The 15,913-nt window shown below is 38.2% G+C and overlaps 1 protein-coding gene and 1 long non-coding RNA gene across 2 annotated transcripts in view; both read right to left on the bottom strand.

The window, feature by feature from the left end:
* LOC134754592 (uncharacterized) overlaps positions 1–15,913 on the bottom strand; it is a 363,458-nt gene that overhangs the window by 137,247 nt on the left and 210,298 nt on the right. The window lies entirely within an intron of this gene.
* Positions 1–15,913, bottom strand: part of LOC134754549 (SET and MYND domain-containing protein 4-like) — a 36,218-nt gene that overhangs the window by 15,922 nt on the left and 4,383 nt on the right. Inside the window, exons 4-12 of the mRNA XM_063690851.1 lie at positions 11,740–11,884; positions 9,830–9,982; positions 9,408–9,539; positions 7,398–7,479; positions 5,867–5,986; positions 4,327–4,392; positions 2,783–2,909; positions 1,905–2,001; positions 271–328 (exon numbers count right to left, since the gene is read on the bottom strand). Coding sequence (XP_063546921.1) covers positions 271–328; positions 1,905–2,001; positions 2,783–2,909; positions 4,327–4,392; positions 5,867–5,986; positions 7,398–7,479; positions 9,408–9,539; positions 9,830–9,982; positions 11,740–11,884 — 980 coding nt within the window. The remainder of the gene's footprint in view (positions 1–270; positions 329–1,904; positions 2,002–2,782; positions 2,910–4,326; positions 4,393–5,866; positions 5,987–7,397; positions 7,480–9,407; positions 9,540–9,829; positions 9,983–11,739; positions 11,885–15,913) is intronic.

The raw sequence follows: 15,913 nt of genomic DNA, 5'->3' as shown, positions 1-15,913 counted from the left end.
ATATAGTCCGGAATAAAAAAAAAAATGTTATTTCTGCTTCCTTGTTCTTCCGTTTATTCACACATTCGTAAACAGAACAATATCTATAGATTTAGGTTTCGAAGGCATTATGCATTTTCAATTTTGCGCGAGTCGAGCGGCAGCCCATTGCCATACTCCTGCCCGGGAGGCGCGCCGGCCAAATGTACCTAACCTGAGAAGTGACACCCCCCTGCCCGGGTCAGTGGAATGGTGCAGTGGGCCTAATAATGTTAGGATTAAATCACTAACCTCGGTATTGGCTGGCAGTTCACGCGCGCACACTACGATCAAGCGGTTACGGTAGAACCTGGGGAACAAGGGGATGTATAGGACGATACCAACGTGCATCTGACATCAAAATGATGTCAGTTGTCTTTTAAATAATATATTATCGTTTTTTACTCTTCCTACAAATGAAGAAAAGTAAGTAGACATATGTGACGTTTTCAATCAAAAGGTACCACATTGTCGCTTACCATAATGACTTAAAGAGGAATAGTTATTTACGATACAAGTGCGGAAAAGAGGAAATTCGAAACGAGTGGCGATAAATTAAAACACGACCGCAGGGAGTGTTTTAAATCGACATGAGTTGCGAATTACCTATTCGCACGTGTATCGTACAACGATTTACAGTACATATGGCCCTTTAAACTTTCGACATATGCACGAAAAGTGCTATTTGACGCACTAGTGCGAGAAAGTAGCACCATATGTACTGTAAATTAAATTGTATCTTTATACAAATAACCTGTCAGAGCCTCCTTATTGGCAAGCGACAATGTGGTAAATTTTGATTGAAAACGACACATATAGGTACCAAAGATAGATGATAGATAGATCACCGCTAGATGGCGCCACTTTGTATGCGAGTTATCGATTCGCTTAATGGTTCTCGATGAAATGTATAGATGTCGCCAGAGTCAGTGGACGTGTAATTAGTTTATTTAGCTTCAGCAAAGATAGATATAACTCCGTAATAGATGGATACAGTCTAAGGAAAAAACGTGCCTCGAAAATCAAGAAAATTTGATTCTCGTTCAGAGGGCGCTACTAGTTTTGGCCAACTGTCGTATAGATGGCGTTGACGGTTTCGTTTGTTATTTAACAATTTTAACGCATATCAGTGAAAGAACATGGGTCAAGATCATAAAAATAATTAATGCAAATAAAAAAATCATTTATCTATATTTAAATACATTTTATCGTATTTTTATAAATCTTCATTTTTAGTTTTAAAGTGTGTCGACAGATGGCAGTGAATTTACTGGGGTTACAAAATTTACTATGACAGTACCGCTCTAGTATAAGTTACTCTATGTAGGTACATACATACACCTATTGTTATTATTTTTATGATAGTTACCAGCTGCGTAAGTACTATAAAATTGTTTTACAGTACATATGGTTCTACTTTCTCGCACTAGTGTGTCAAATAGCACTTTTCGTGCCAAAAGTTTAAAGGGCCATATGTACTGTAAAACGTTGTACGATACACGTGCGAATAGGTAATTCGCAACTCGTGTCGATTTAAAACACTCCCTGCGGTCGTGTTTTAATTTATCGCCACTCGTTTAGAATTTCCTCTTTTCCGCACTTGTATCGTAAATAACTATTATTGATGTAGGTAATGTTTTTTACGACACATTTATAGTCATATATCTACCTAAGACACCTAAGTGTTTGAAAGAAGCGTCGGCAACCCTAGCGTTGTCCCGGCGCGCGCGGTGCGGGGAGCGGCGCGTTGAAGGTCACTCCATTGTATTTTTGTGTAGGTATCAAAACGGTAGGTATTTGCGTATTCTTTGAGAGATACGTATCTGTTCGTTAGAACTATTATATAATCTGTATCTGAACCACAGAAATATATGATCTAAACTCACGTGTTGATGATGTTGGGATCGCAAGAGTGATTCATCATGGCCGCCGAAGGGTATATAGCTGTCGCACGTCGCACCTCTCGCTCGCTCACTGTCCGTCCTATAGAATCATAGACAGATGTATATAGATCATAAGTAGTTATAGACATGAAACCGAGCGACCAGGGGTAAGAGAAAGACATATTCATGTATTGACAGTTTCATGTATGGCAGCATAATCCTTTTGTTAGGAGCGTTTCGCGAGTGAAGTACGACTGTCGGACTTTGACTATCATTTCTGACTTTTGTATTGCTTTAATGCAATGGGTCCCATATAGACATTTGATCCTAAAAACAAACCTGATCGATTGAATACCATTAATAAAAAAATGCCATCAAGCCTATTGTTCTACATTTGTATGAATAGTTGCGCGCCATTCCCTGAGCCAGAAGGCGAAAAATCTCCTTATATGATCATGTTTTTCTAAGGGGCGTTGATATTCGTAGACGTGGAAAAAATATATGTAGTTCTTGACTATATTATCTTTAATAACATAGCTTCCGATACACGAATTATGACACTTCGCTCGATACAATTAATACCCAAAGTAACCTCTAACTCGGAATTTTAATCAAACTTTACTCGGTTATTTATTATGTGATACTATAAACAAAAAAAAGAAGAAAAAACAATCTTAACTTAAATAGTAATTTCATAGCTTTCGAATTTCGATATTGTAAGGTAACGTTTTTAAAATAAATACCGACAAAATTCGATCAAAATTGACACTTGGCGCGCATGATCTTTCCCGTTCTTTCTTGCGAAATGTGACAGTGACAGCGGCAAACCGATGGGCGGAGCATTTTTAGACATAATAATGAATAATAAATGTGGTATTAACCGTCCTCGTGGTCCACCGTGGCCAGGCTGAGGGTCGCGTGTCCGTTGCAGACCAGCTGGCCCATCGCCCGCAGCAGGAGGGCTGCTGCGAATAACCGCAGCTGACCTTGAGACAATGGGTAAGGCACCTGCAACAATATATTGAGACTTACACACAGTACACTACACACGGGTCATTTACCTACTGTCTTAATATTTAAACAAGTAATTATCACACGACATGCACATATAATCACACTTTACACAGTACATTTCATTCCGCTTACGTAAGCACATTGTATATATATTATCTGTTGTGACCTGGGTCCCGGCAGAAAATCAGTGCTTTGCTCCAAAGAGCGAAGCGTATCACTGAGCCGTGACCCTTTTGTCCTGCTGCAACGCACACAGTTTGCACATAATTTTACACCATTTCTGTTTCATTTTTATTAGGGTATTTTCGTTATAATTTTATTTCTTTGTTAGTGTAAGTAGTAATTAGTTTTTTTTTCTTCTGTTGTGTTTGTATAAATATTGTGTGTAATTGCAGCTGTACAAATAAATCTTTTATCTATCTATCTATCTATCTATATTAACTTTCTTATAATATAGCCTCAATAGGGATTGACACGTGTTGAATTTTATAATAAAATAAGCGATTTTGACTTATTTACAATATTAGTGGTGGTAATTGTTATAACTGTTTCAAATTTTAGGTGTCTACGTCAAATGGTCTCCGAGAAAAACGCATTTAACTGATTTGCAAGACCGAAGTGATCCCATAAGTGTTCCGTTTGTCAAAACAAAGTTTTGCACGGAACACCAAAAAACCGACAAAGTGCGAGTCGGACACGCGCACCGAGGGTTCCGTACTTTTTTTTGTATTTGTTGTTATAGCGGCGACAGAAATACATCATCTGTGAAATTTTCAACTGTCTAGCTATCACGGTTCATGAGATACAGCCTGGTGACAGACAGACAGACGACCAGACGGACAGCGGAGTCTTAGTAATAGGGTCCCGTTTTTACCCTTTGCGTACGGAACCCTAAAAATCTAGTAAAATAGATATAAAACCGAGAACCGAAAGAATAGAGTCGGACTCGCCCACCGAAGTGTCCGTACTTTTTAGTATTTGTTGTTATAGCGGCAACAGAAATACATCATCTGTGAAAAATTAATATTATAAATAAATAAATATTATAGGGACATTCTTACACAAATTCACTAAGTCCCACGGTAAGCTCAAGAAGGCTTGTGTTGTGAGTACTCAGACAACGATATATATAATACTTATACAAATAATTAAATACATAAAAAACATCCATGACTCAGGAACAAATATCTGTGCTCATCACACAAATAAATGCCCTTACCGGGATTCAAACCCAGGACCATCGGCTTCACAGGCAGGGTCACTACCCACTAGGCCAGACCGGTCGTCAAAAATCTAAATTACAACTGTCTAGCTATCACGGTTGATGAGATACAGCCTGGTGACAGACAGACGGACAGTAGTCTTAGTAATAGGGTCCCGTTTTTACCCTTTGGGTACGGACGGTACTTACCCTAGAAGGCAGATAACTGAAGAATTTCGTGTAATTCTCCAAATATAACGTCAACATAGTAGCCGTCTGTAAATGAAAACAATTAATCAATAAATCAATCAATCGGAGTCAATTTTAAGGGACAAAACTTAAAATGTGATTTACCTTACAATTTCTTAAAAAATACTAACAAATAAGTTTTTTGTAAAAAAATTCATTTTTGGTACAAGCTTTTATCGCTGACTGTACTTTTCTTTCCACAGGTAACTAATACTTATCGAGATAATTCTAGAAACCCCAAACACAATGGGGTTGGCAACTGTCAAAGGTTTGCAGAGATGGCGCCATCATAGCTTGCCCCTTTTTCTATGACTTCTGACAGGGCAAGCTATGCTGGCGCCATCTGCTAATTATTTCGACCGGCCAACCCCATTAGGTTGCGTTGTTTTATCACAGAGTTCCTATGACAACCTCAAGTCTCCATCATCAGATCAGCTCGATGGTACCATAATATTGCATTGTCACCCGACTTACATATGTATGCAAATTTTCAGCTTCACCGGAAACCAGGAAGTGGGTCAAATTTAACTTGCAAGATTTGACCCTTACAAACATGTTACATACATATTACATACATACTTACATAGGTACATTGCAAGTTAAATAAAAGCTTGTAAAATTTTATCATTCGATTGAAAATAATAGTCTAATTGTGTTTAGAGAAACGTGCAGATTGCATACCTACTTAATACTGGCCACTTACATTTCGTTACGTTAAATAAAAAAAAAAGTTTAAAAGTAAAAAATCTAAAGAGAAAAATCTAAAAGAGGTTCACACATTTCGTATTATGTTATATTAAGGCGAGTCTAGGAAATGTATGTAAAGATATCTCTATGTTCTCCCTCAGATAAAATTTTGAAAAAAATACATGTTGTAGTTTATTAGTGGGTGTACTATTGGTGAAAAAACTAGAGCGGTCTCTAACCTGTAAGTAATTAAAAAAAATTTAAAAAGTTTAGTCAGCTTTTTTTTTTTTTTTGCTATGACATAATGAAAATATTATTATGTCATATAATTATCTTGACTCAATGTACAACATATGTGAATTATACTAAAATCGGTTAACTAGAAAAAAAGTTATCAAAGAACAATGATTTTCCGTTTTTTTTTTTTTTTTTTTTTACAAAAACTATAATGTTTAGGGTGCTCAAATTTTGCACAATAATTACTGGTGTAGAGCCATACCAACCATAAAAATTACAAGCCCAAATTCGTCGGGGGCAGAATCACTTAGCTTATCCTGGCACGCCCTTTAAAATTACTTATCTGTTATAGGAAATATATTCTTGCCTTTGGGTGCTCGCAATTATTGGACTGTTGCAGTTAATTATGATGCAACGAAGCATTTGTTAAGTTTTCACGGACGTCCGGCTGCAACAACTGACGCGCGTGGACTGTAAAGAGCGACGGTTAACCACGACGCTTGGTCGGGGTTCGGACATATTTCTGTGTTTGTTGCTGATAATACTATATAGTTTGAAATAATATAGCATGTCTTACCAGCGCGTATTGTATGTAGTCTGTGTTGTTCATTTTATCGAAATTATTGAGTAGCCCAAACATCCTGTGAAAGGGATGCGTCTGGCGCGCATATAGCGGCGCTTGTACATGCGCGTAGCCCTGGAAGATGATTATTATAATAAGTTCAATGTATCAGGTAAGGCCATCTTACAAGCTATTGTCCGTCCGTCCGTCCGTCCGCAGGAATAGCAAACCTTATCTATAATGTAGTGTTGAGGATGTTAAAAAAACCGGCCAAGTGCGAGTACGACTCGCCCCCGAGGGTTCCTTACTTCTTAGTATTTGTTGTTATAGCGGCAACAGAAATAAATCATCTGTGAAAATTTCAACTGTCTAGCTATCACGGTTCATGAGATACAGCCTGCTGACAGACAGACGGACAGACAGTACGGGTACGGAACCCTAAAAACACCGCATCAAAATCCGTTGCCTAGTTTTAAAGATCTAAGCATACATAGGGACAGACATACATACATCGGAAAGAGACTTTGTTTTATACCATGTAGTGTCAAAGGACTGTCTCATTTCAAACATAGACAGAGAGAATCATACTATCTTTGTCTTACACTAACACTAGCATCTAAAAGAAAAGGATGAATATAGTTTTTTTTTTGTTCTTATTTACTGACAATTTGGTTTGACCAACTGTATGTAGTAAACGGCATAATCTTATGACTATATATAGTATAACTTAGTATGCATTATATGTATGTATGGTAGCGAAGTGGAAGACGAACTGCCGGTAGGCCTCCAACGAGATGGAGCGACGACCTGGTGAAGGTCGCGGGAATTCGGTGGATGCGAGCGGCACAGGATCGGTCGGAGTGGCGAGCCTTGGGGGAGGCCTATGTCCAGCAGTGGACGTCTATCGGCTGGTAGCGAAAGTTGGGTATGGCAGAAGAGGCATCAGAGCCAAGTGAATGCAGTGAGAGCGTTGAGAAGTGTGTGTGGTGTGAGATTACAAGATAGAATTAGGAACAGTGTGATAAGGGAAAAGTGTGGACTGAGAGAAGATGTAGTGACAAAAATTGAGAAAGGTATGTTGAGATGGTTTGGACACGTGGAAAGAATGAGTGAAAGAAGGCTAACGAAGAGAGTGTATAAGGGAGAGGTAGAAACGGGAGTTGGAAGGGGCAGACCTCGGCGGAGTTTCTCTGATCAGATCGGGGAGATCCTGAAGAAAGGCCAGGTCAAGAGCACCCTAAACCGGCGAGCGTGTATGAGGAATGTTATGAAAGTGAAGGAAGCAAAAGAGGTATGTCAGGATCGTAGCAAGTGGAAATCCGTGGTCTCTGCCTACCCCTCCGGGAAATAGGCGTGATTATATGTATGTATATGCATTATAACGATTTTTAGAATATATTTGTGTCGTTTTCAAGGAAAAGGTACCACATTGTCGCTTGCCATAAGTACGCTCTGACAGGTTTTTCGTATACAGATACAAGCAATTTTCGTCCTTATGTTAAGCGACAATGTGGTACCTTTTGATTGAAAACGTCACATTTAATACCTGAAAAAGCTCCATAGCGGTCCGGGGGTTTTCTGAGGGGGAAAGTGGGGGGAAGCCGTCCTCCGCGCCTACCAGGAGGACCCTGAAATAGGGATGATGGCACATGTTGAATTTTGTGACAAAATCTAGTAACATAGACACCAGATGAGCAATTTATTGGCAACTAGCTTTTGCCCGCGACTTCGTCTGCGTGGAATTAGTAATTTGGATACCTTAATTCTTAAACAGATCTGCTTTTTAATCCATCCTTTTTTCACCCCCAAATTGGTCCACACTATACATTTCCACCCCATTTTTTACACCCTTAAGGGATGATTTCGGGGATAAAAGTTATTCTATATCCTTCCCCACAGCTCAAACTATCCCCATACCAAGTTTCATCTAAATCGGTTCAGCGGTTATTGATTCCCCATACAAATTTCCACCCCCCTTTTCACCCCCTTGAGGGGTGAGTTCTGGGATAAAAAGTATCCTATGTCCTTCCCCGGGACTCAAACTATCTGTATACCAAATTTCAACTAAATCGATTCAGCGGTTTAAACGTGAAGATGTAACACACAGACAGACAGACTTTCGCATTTATAATATTAGTATGGATAAAGTAACCTGTAACGTGTCATCTCATGACAAAATTGTTGATAACTAACTTGTCGTAAATTTTATGCTCTACAACTCTTTCCTACATGTAAATACAATTCTTAACCAAAGAAAATGAGCTCAAAATCAAAGTCACTCAACAAAGTATGGAGAGGAGTATGCTGGGAATAAAACTAAGAGACCGATACAGACTCACAGATATTAGGAAAACAACCAAAACACAAAACCAAGAACCCACCCAACCCACCCAGAAACCCAGAACCCATCCACCCCAGAACCCACCCAGAAAACCCAGAACCCAGAGAATCCGAACGCTCAAATGGAAATGGACAGGGCACATGATGCGCTCACAAAAAGAAAAATGGACAAAAGATGTCACGGAATGGTACCCAAGAGGTAATAAAAGACCCCAATGTAAACCATACAAAAGATGGGAAGATGACTTTCCTGAAGACTGGAGAAGACTCTCAAAAAACCGCGATGAGAAGAAGCAGAAAAAAAAGAGCATAAATAAATAAAATATAGATACATATACTAATATAATTGTAATGTAAAAACTGAGTCAGGAATAAAGGCTATTTCAATTCAATTCAATTCAATACATGCAATGAGGATATAATAAGATAGAGCGGTACATTCATAGTAAATTTTGTAAGCACTGTAAATTCACTGCCATCTATAGACACACTTTAAAACTAAAAATGAAGATTTATAAAAATACTTTAAAATGTATTTAAATATGTTTTTTTTTTATTTGCATTAATTATTTTTATATGATTTTGACCCATGTTCTTTCACTGGTATGCGTTAAAATTATAAATAACAAACGAAACAGTCAACGCCTTCTATACGAGAGTAGGCCAAAACTAGTGGCGCCATCTGATCGAGAATCAAATTTTCGTGATTTTCGAGGCACGTTTTTTCCTTAGACTGTATCCATCTATTACGGAGTTATATCTATCTTTGATACATGTAAATAACATCGGAGCTATAGAAATTTCGATATCCGCGAAAAACCGATTTGTGTGACATTTGACCTAGAATAACTTCTGACGCTCACACGATTTATGCGTAGATTTTTAAGAGAACCTTTATTACGTCATAACGAAGGTGTATACGAGTTTCCAGCTTATTATCACTCATTCCGAGGTTGACCCCTTTTTTAGGCTTAAAATGACTGGCCCATTGTGTTATGGGTACTCAGATAACGATATATGTAATATACAGATACTTAAATACATAGAAAACATCCATAACTCAGGAACAAATATCTGTGCTCATCATACAAATAAATGCCCTTACCGGGATTCGAACCCAGAACCATCGGCTTCATAGGCAGGGTCACTACCCACTAGGCCAGACCGGTCGTCAAACAGGACAGGTGACAGATGACCCCATACAGGTGATACTGACCTGAGGGCCAAATGGGCGATGCCAATAGTGGGGTAAAGGTTGAACGTGGACCCGGGGCACTCCCAGCGGTGATGGGTCGCTGGCACCCGACACTCCACGGAGCAGTATATAGACCGGGAACATGTGACGCACCTGAAAAATACAAGAATTTTATTTAAAAAATGTACAGTCAACGAGAAAAATTCACAAGTAATAGCACAGACTAAGTAATATAGAACGGCCACGCACCGCCCCGCCCCGACTCGAATGCCCTCGCCCCGCGACAGCAGATTGACGGCCGTTTGCCGGCCGCTCAGTACTGTTTTTAAGCAACTTACACAATGACGCATGCCGCGTGTACAGACGTGCCGTTCACACATAGAAACGCAAGTGATTTTTGATGTATAGCGTGTCCGACCTGTGCTGAAAGTTTCCGTACTCACGGCAGAGGGTTGGTGCCCGCGCCCCCGCAGCCCTCGCAGACGGGCTCCGGCGACGGCAGCGCCACCCACGCGTAGGGCTCCTCCGAGAACAGCGCGTCGCCTCGACGTGTTGGCGCGGTCGTGACCACGTGCCGCCCTACTGTTTCGTTTTGCCTGAAATGGAAACATTAGAATTTATTACGATTTGTACTCTGGCACAGCCACATTGAAAAAGGGGGCAAATTCGTTGACAGTCCGAAGCTGAAACCCGAGTTAAACACTCTACTTTTCATTTCGAATACAAGGAAAGTAAATGCATGTGTTTTTTTTTTACAAACATGATCACTACATAGTATAAAACAAAGTCGCTTTCCGCTGTATGTATGTCTGTCCCTATGTATGCTTAGATCTTTAAAACTACGCAACGGATTTTGATGCGGTTTTTTTTTAATAGATAGTAATTCAAGAGGAAGGTTTATATGTATAATTTGTAAAGGTTTTGTGTAAATTAGCTGAACTACCCGTGCGAAGCCGGGGCGGGTTTTTTTTATAACATAAGTAGCTTGAGTTGAGGGTACTTTCAATGGGGTTGGCAACTGCCAAAGGCTTGCAGAGATGGCGCCATCATAGCTTGCCCCTTTTTCTATGAGATTTGGCTTAAAGGGCTGGCATCCAGGGCATTAAAAAAAAACAAAAATTTGACAATTCTAGGGATTGACAGGGCAAGCTATGCAGGCGCCATGTGCTAATTATTTCGATCGGCCAACCCCATTAACAATTTAGGCAAAAGTATCGTTATTGATCGAATGGGAAGTTTCAATGTTCAATTGCTAAACGTAAAAAAAAAACGTACTTGTAACGTAAATTGCTCTAGTGCAGAAACGTATCATTTTCTGCACACCTTTTAGAACAACAATGACCCTCTTTCAGAGCATGAAAAATGAAATTTTTTTTTTTTTTTTTTTTAATTTATTTAGGAAACAAACAGTCACATACAGATAAGTTTAAACTTGCAGATATACAATAAGACCTATAGTTCCAAATTAAGCCTTCGCTCCAGTCCTTAAAACCTTAAATTAATTATAGTAAATAAATATTCAATTATTAAATTCAAAAAACTGCAAAAAAATACTTTTACTTAAATAAAGCAGTACCTTAAGAGTCCCCGGCAAGCTCGGCCGAATTGCACCTTCCCATACAAACGTAGTTCCGCTCTCATTTTAAAACTACGTGTTAGATTGTAATGAAACTTTGCACATACAATGACATGACAAATGAAAGTTTTGTATGAAAAACTTGAATTCGCTGTATTTTTGTAACTATGGTATCTGAAGCTACATAAACTAGTTACAGACATAGATATATCTTATCCTATTGTAAGTACAAAGTTTCAGAGCAATCTAGCTAGTCGTTTTAAAATGAGAGCGGAACTAGGTTTGTATGGAGAACCGAGCTTGCCGGGGACTATTTAACTATATTGCGTTATGGCGGGATTTCACTAGTGTGAAATAAATAAATAAATATACCATAGAAGACGCAAATGCATCTACTTCGCGTGTCCGAACCCCGACCAAGCGTCGAGGTTGACCGTCGCTCTTTACAGTCCAACCGCCTCAGTTGTTGCAGCCGGACGTCCGTGAAAACTTAAAAAATGCTTCGTTGCATGATTATTAACTGCAACAGCCCAAAAATTGCGAGCACCCAAAGGCAAGAACATATTTCCTAGTAATTTTAAAATTATATTATGCGTAAATTTTGTATGAACAAGTCGGCACGCTTGGTTTCAATACAAATCGTGGTATTTGCGTCATCTAGCGTATACATTAAATCTGTGGCAGTACCACATGCAGTTTTGTACTGAATATGCTTGTACCACACACTACACACTGGTGAAATCCCGAGGCCGGGGAACACAAAATACACTAAAGTACCTTAACTCTATAGCATTAGATCCGGACACAAAGTTGGGGTTCTCGCCCATATACAGTTCGGGCAAAGGTCCCTCTTTCTTCACTTCCGTTTCCTGTTGGGTGGCCATCTTTTTTTCCATTATTCTCACAAGTCGCTCGAACTCCGCTGTAAAGAAACCAATAAGCGAAGTATAGTGATTAGGGTTCCGTACCCAAAGGGTAAAAACGGGACCCCATTACTAAGACTCCGCTGTCCGTCTGTCTGTCACCAGGCTGTATCTCATGAACCGTGATAGCTAGACAGTTGAAATTTTCACAGATGATGTATTTTTGTTGTCGCTATAACAACAAATACTAAAAAGTACGGAACTCTCGGTGGGCGAGTCCGACTCGCATTTGGCCGGTTTTTTTAAAATGAGGGCACCCACCAGATTCCGTGTTGCTGCCACAAAATGGTCTTAGGAAGCCATCTCTAACTTTTTAATTATACATTGACTTTTACAGATTCTAGAGAAAAAAATAACGACTAAATCGATCACTTTGAGTAAATTATTATTTGGATGCCAAATACTGTCATTGAGAAATCGGAAATTATTTATTTGCATTCATACAGCATTGGGATGTTGAAATACATCGTGTTACACTTCATGTATCTAGCTTGCGTGCAAGCATGCTTTAATATGTGCAAGCAAAACAACAGCATAGAAACAACAGCTAATAAAACACAACAAAATCAACAAAATGGAAACCAAACAACAAATGTAAATAAGAACAAACTCCCCAAGCCGATTGGTCATCGTGGGGATTGCGACCAAAACCCTCCCACAAATAAAACACACACGGAGCCCAAAAAGTGTTTAAATTTGAATACTACCATAAATATCGGAACATATAACGTCAGATCCCTCTCATCAAATGAGAGATACCTGCAACTCATACATGCACTAGACAACATCAATATTGATGTGCTAGGACTATCTGAAGTTAAGAGAATTGGCTGCCAAATCGAAGAATATCAGGACAACATTCTGTGCTACATTGGAGAAACAAAAGGTTTACATGGCGTGGGATTTCTGATTAAGAAGGAACATAAAAACAAAATACATAATTTTACAGGTATCTCCGAAAGGGTTGCCTTGCTACAACTAAAAATAGAAGATTGTGACATCTCAATTATTCAGACATACGCCCCAACAGACACAGCACAAGAGGAAGTTGTTCAAGCATTCTATAACGACTTGGAGAAAGCACACGATCTAGCGGACGAGAACCTCATAGTAATGGGTGACTTCAACGCAAAAATTGGACAGCCTGAGAAAGAAGAAGGCCTGTGCTTTGGAAATTATGGATTTGGAGAACGCAACACGAGGGGTCAACTATTAGTAGACTATGCTCTCGAACACAACCTACTAATTATCAATACACTTTTCAAGAAAAAAAAGGGAAAGCGATGGACATGGACATCTCCCAATCATAAAATCCAAAATGAGATAGATTTTATTATGACAAATAAACCGCATATGGTCCAAAACATGGAAGTTTTAAACAAAATCAACTTCTCTTCGGACCACAGACTACTTCGAGCAACATTCAATCTATGCCACAAAAGTAAAAACAGAAAAAATTATAAAAACAAGATAAGAAGCCCTAAAACTGTTGATGAAATTAAAAATTACATAGACAACCTAAAAACAAATCTTAATGGAGAACTGACCAATAAGCCTGAAAGTGTACAAACATATTACAACTACTTGGAAGAGAATATATTGCGCAGTTTACAAAGTAGGGAGGAAACTAGAAGGAAACAACATACAATACTTAGCAACCATACAAAAGAACTAATCAAGAAACGTGCAGAATTAATACAAACTAAAAACAAAACTAAAGAACAAAAAAAGGAACTCACAAAAATGTTTAAAAATACTAACAAAGCAATCAAAGAAGACTACAATAATTACAGGGAAGAGATAATAACAAGAAATCTACAAACGCACAGAAGTACCAAAAGAGCTTACAAGGAAATGGCTCTACACAAGAATTGGATACAAAAGTTAGAGAATGGCTCAGGCGAAACCAAATCAAGAAAGGAGATATTAGAGCATGCAACTAAGTTTTATAGAGAACTCTACAGCAAGAAAGAAAATACTCCATTACAGCAAGAACATATCAACAACAATGAGTGCAACTCAGTTAAATCAATTGACGAAGACGAAGTAAACTCTCACATAAAGAAATTGAAAAATGAAAAGAGCCCTGGCCCAGATGGACTAGCAAATGACTGCCTTAAACTAGGAGCTCCAATATTACTTAAGCACCTAGCGAGATTATTTAATATGATACTAGAATTTGAAATAGTTCCAACACAATGGTGCTCTTCTGATATAGTACTAATATACAAAAAAGGAGACCCACTAGACATTGGAAATTACAGACCCATTAGCCTACTGACAAGTGTATACAAGCTCTTCACATCGATTATACTGAAAAGAATTGCTATAAAAATCGACACCATACAACCAAGAGAACAGGCAGGCTTCCGCTCAGGCTTTAGCACCACCGATCATATACATGTAGTGGAACAACTAATCGAAAAATTTAATGAATTCAGGAAACCATTATATGTTGCTTTTGTTGACTACAGCAAAGCCTTCGACAGCATCAGCCATAACTCAATCTGGAATGCACTGAAAATGTCAGGAGTAGAAGAGAAATACATAAATATCATCAAACACATATACTCACATAGCACAAGCAGAGTTAAACTTGAAACAAGAGGAGATCATATTAAAATTGAAAGAGGAGTGAGGCAAGGCGACCCTCTGTCGCCTAAGCTTTTCATTGCCGTACTAGAAAATATTTTTAAAAACTTAAACTGGACTGGATATGGTATCAACATTGAAGGATGTCACCTAACGCATCTGCGGTTTGCAGACGACATAATCATATTTGCGGAAAATGCCAAACAACTAGAGAATATGCTATGCACACTAGAAAAAGAAAGCAATAAAGTAGGCCTACAAATGAACAGAAGCAAAACGAAGGTAATGACTAACAGCCCAAACATTCCCATCAATGTCAATGGAAACACTATTGAGTATGTAAAGAAATACATATACCTGGGCAAGCAAATTTCCTTTTCACGGACTAATAACGAGGAAGAGGTAGATAGAAGGAAGAATATTACATGGCGAAAGTTCTGGTCATTCAAAGAAATTCTGAAAGGAAAATATAGTATGAAGATAAAAAGGATAGTAATGGACACATGCCTTTTGCCCAGTTTACTATATGGATGCCAAACGTGGACTTATACTAACAAAATCAAACAAAAAATAAATACTACACAACGAGCTATGGAAAGAAGCATACTGAGAATTAACAAAATGCATAAAATTAGAAACGAAACTATAAGAAGCAAAACAAACGTAAAGGATGCGCTCACACAAGCTCTAAAGCTCAAGTGGCAATGGGCAGGACACATCTCAAGGTGTATAGATAACAGATGGACAACATTAACAACAAAATGGAAAGGACCATTACCAGCGAAGAGGAAAACTGGAAGACCTGTCAAACGGTGGACCGATGACATAGTAGAGGTTGCCGGGAAAGACTGGATGTACAATGCCAAACATAGATATTTATGGAAGAAATGGGAGGAGGCCTTTACCCAAACGGGATCCATACCCCAAGAAAGAAGAAAAAAATAACAGAAACAACAACAGCATAAAAACATATTTTAACCAAATAAAAAAAAAAAAAAAGAAAAAAAAAAAAAAAAAAAAAAAAAAAAAAAACTAAATAATGGAAAAGAGTATGGAAACAAAGAGGCTATAATAATAATAATAATAATAATGCTTTAATATCAATAAAATTACACACAATAAATTTAAATCAATATTGTACGGGTTGTACATCTGAGCTGATATAATTCTTGATCTTGATGGTTGATTGATATCTTGATGGAAACACTGATTTATGTATATGTCTTTATTTATAACCAAGGTATATAATGAGTACTAGCTAGGTGTACGTAAACTGAAATATAAATCAAAGTAACCTCTAACTCGGACTTTTAATCCAACTTTACTCGGTTATTTATTATGTGATACTATAAACAAAAAAAGAAGAAAAAACAATCTTAACTTAAATAGTAATTTCATAGCTTTCGAATTTCGATATTGTAGGGTAACGTTTTTAA

The sequence above is a fragment of the Cydia strobilella genome, chromosome Z (assembly GCF_947568885.1).
Source record: "Cydia strobilella chromosome Z, ilCydStro3.1, whole genome shotgun sequence".
Classification (NCBI taxonomy): Eukaryota; Metazoa; Arthropoda; class Insecta; order Lepidoptera; family Tortricidae; genus Cydia; species Cydia strobilella.
The sequence above is the reverse complement of the archived record's forward strand: the minus strand, read 5'-3'. Positions and strand labels throughout refer to the sequence as shown.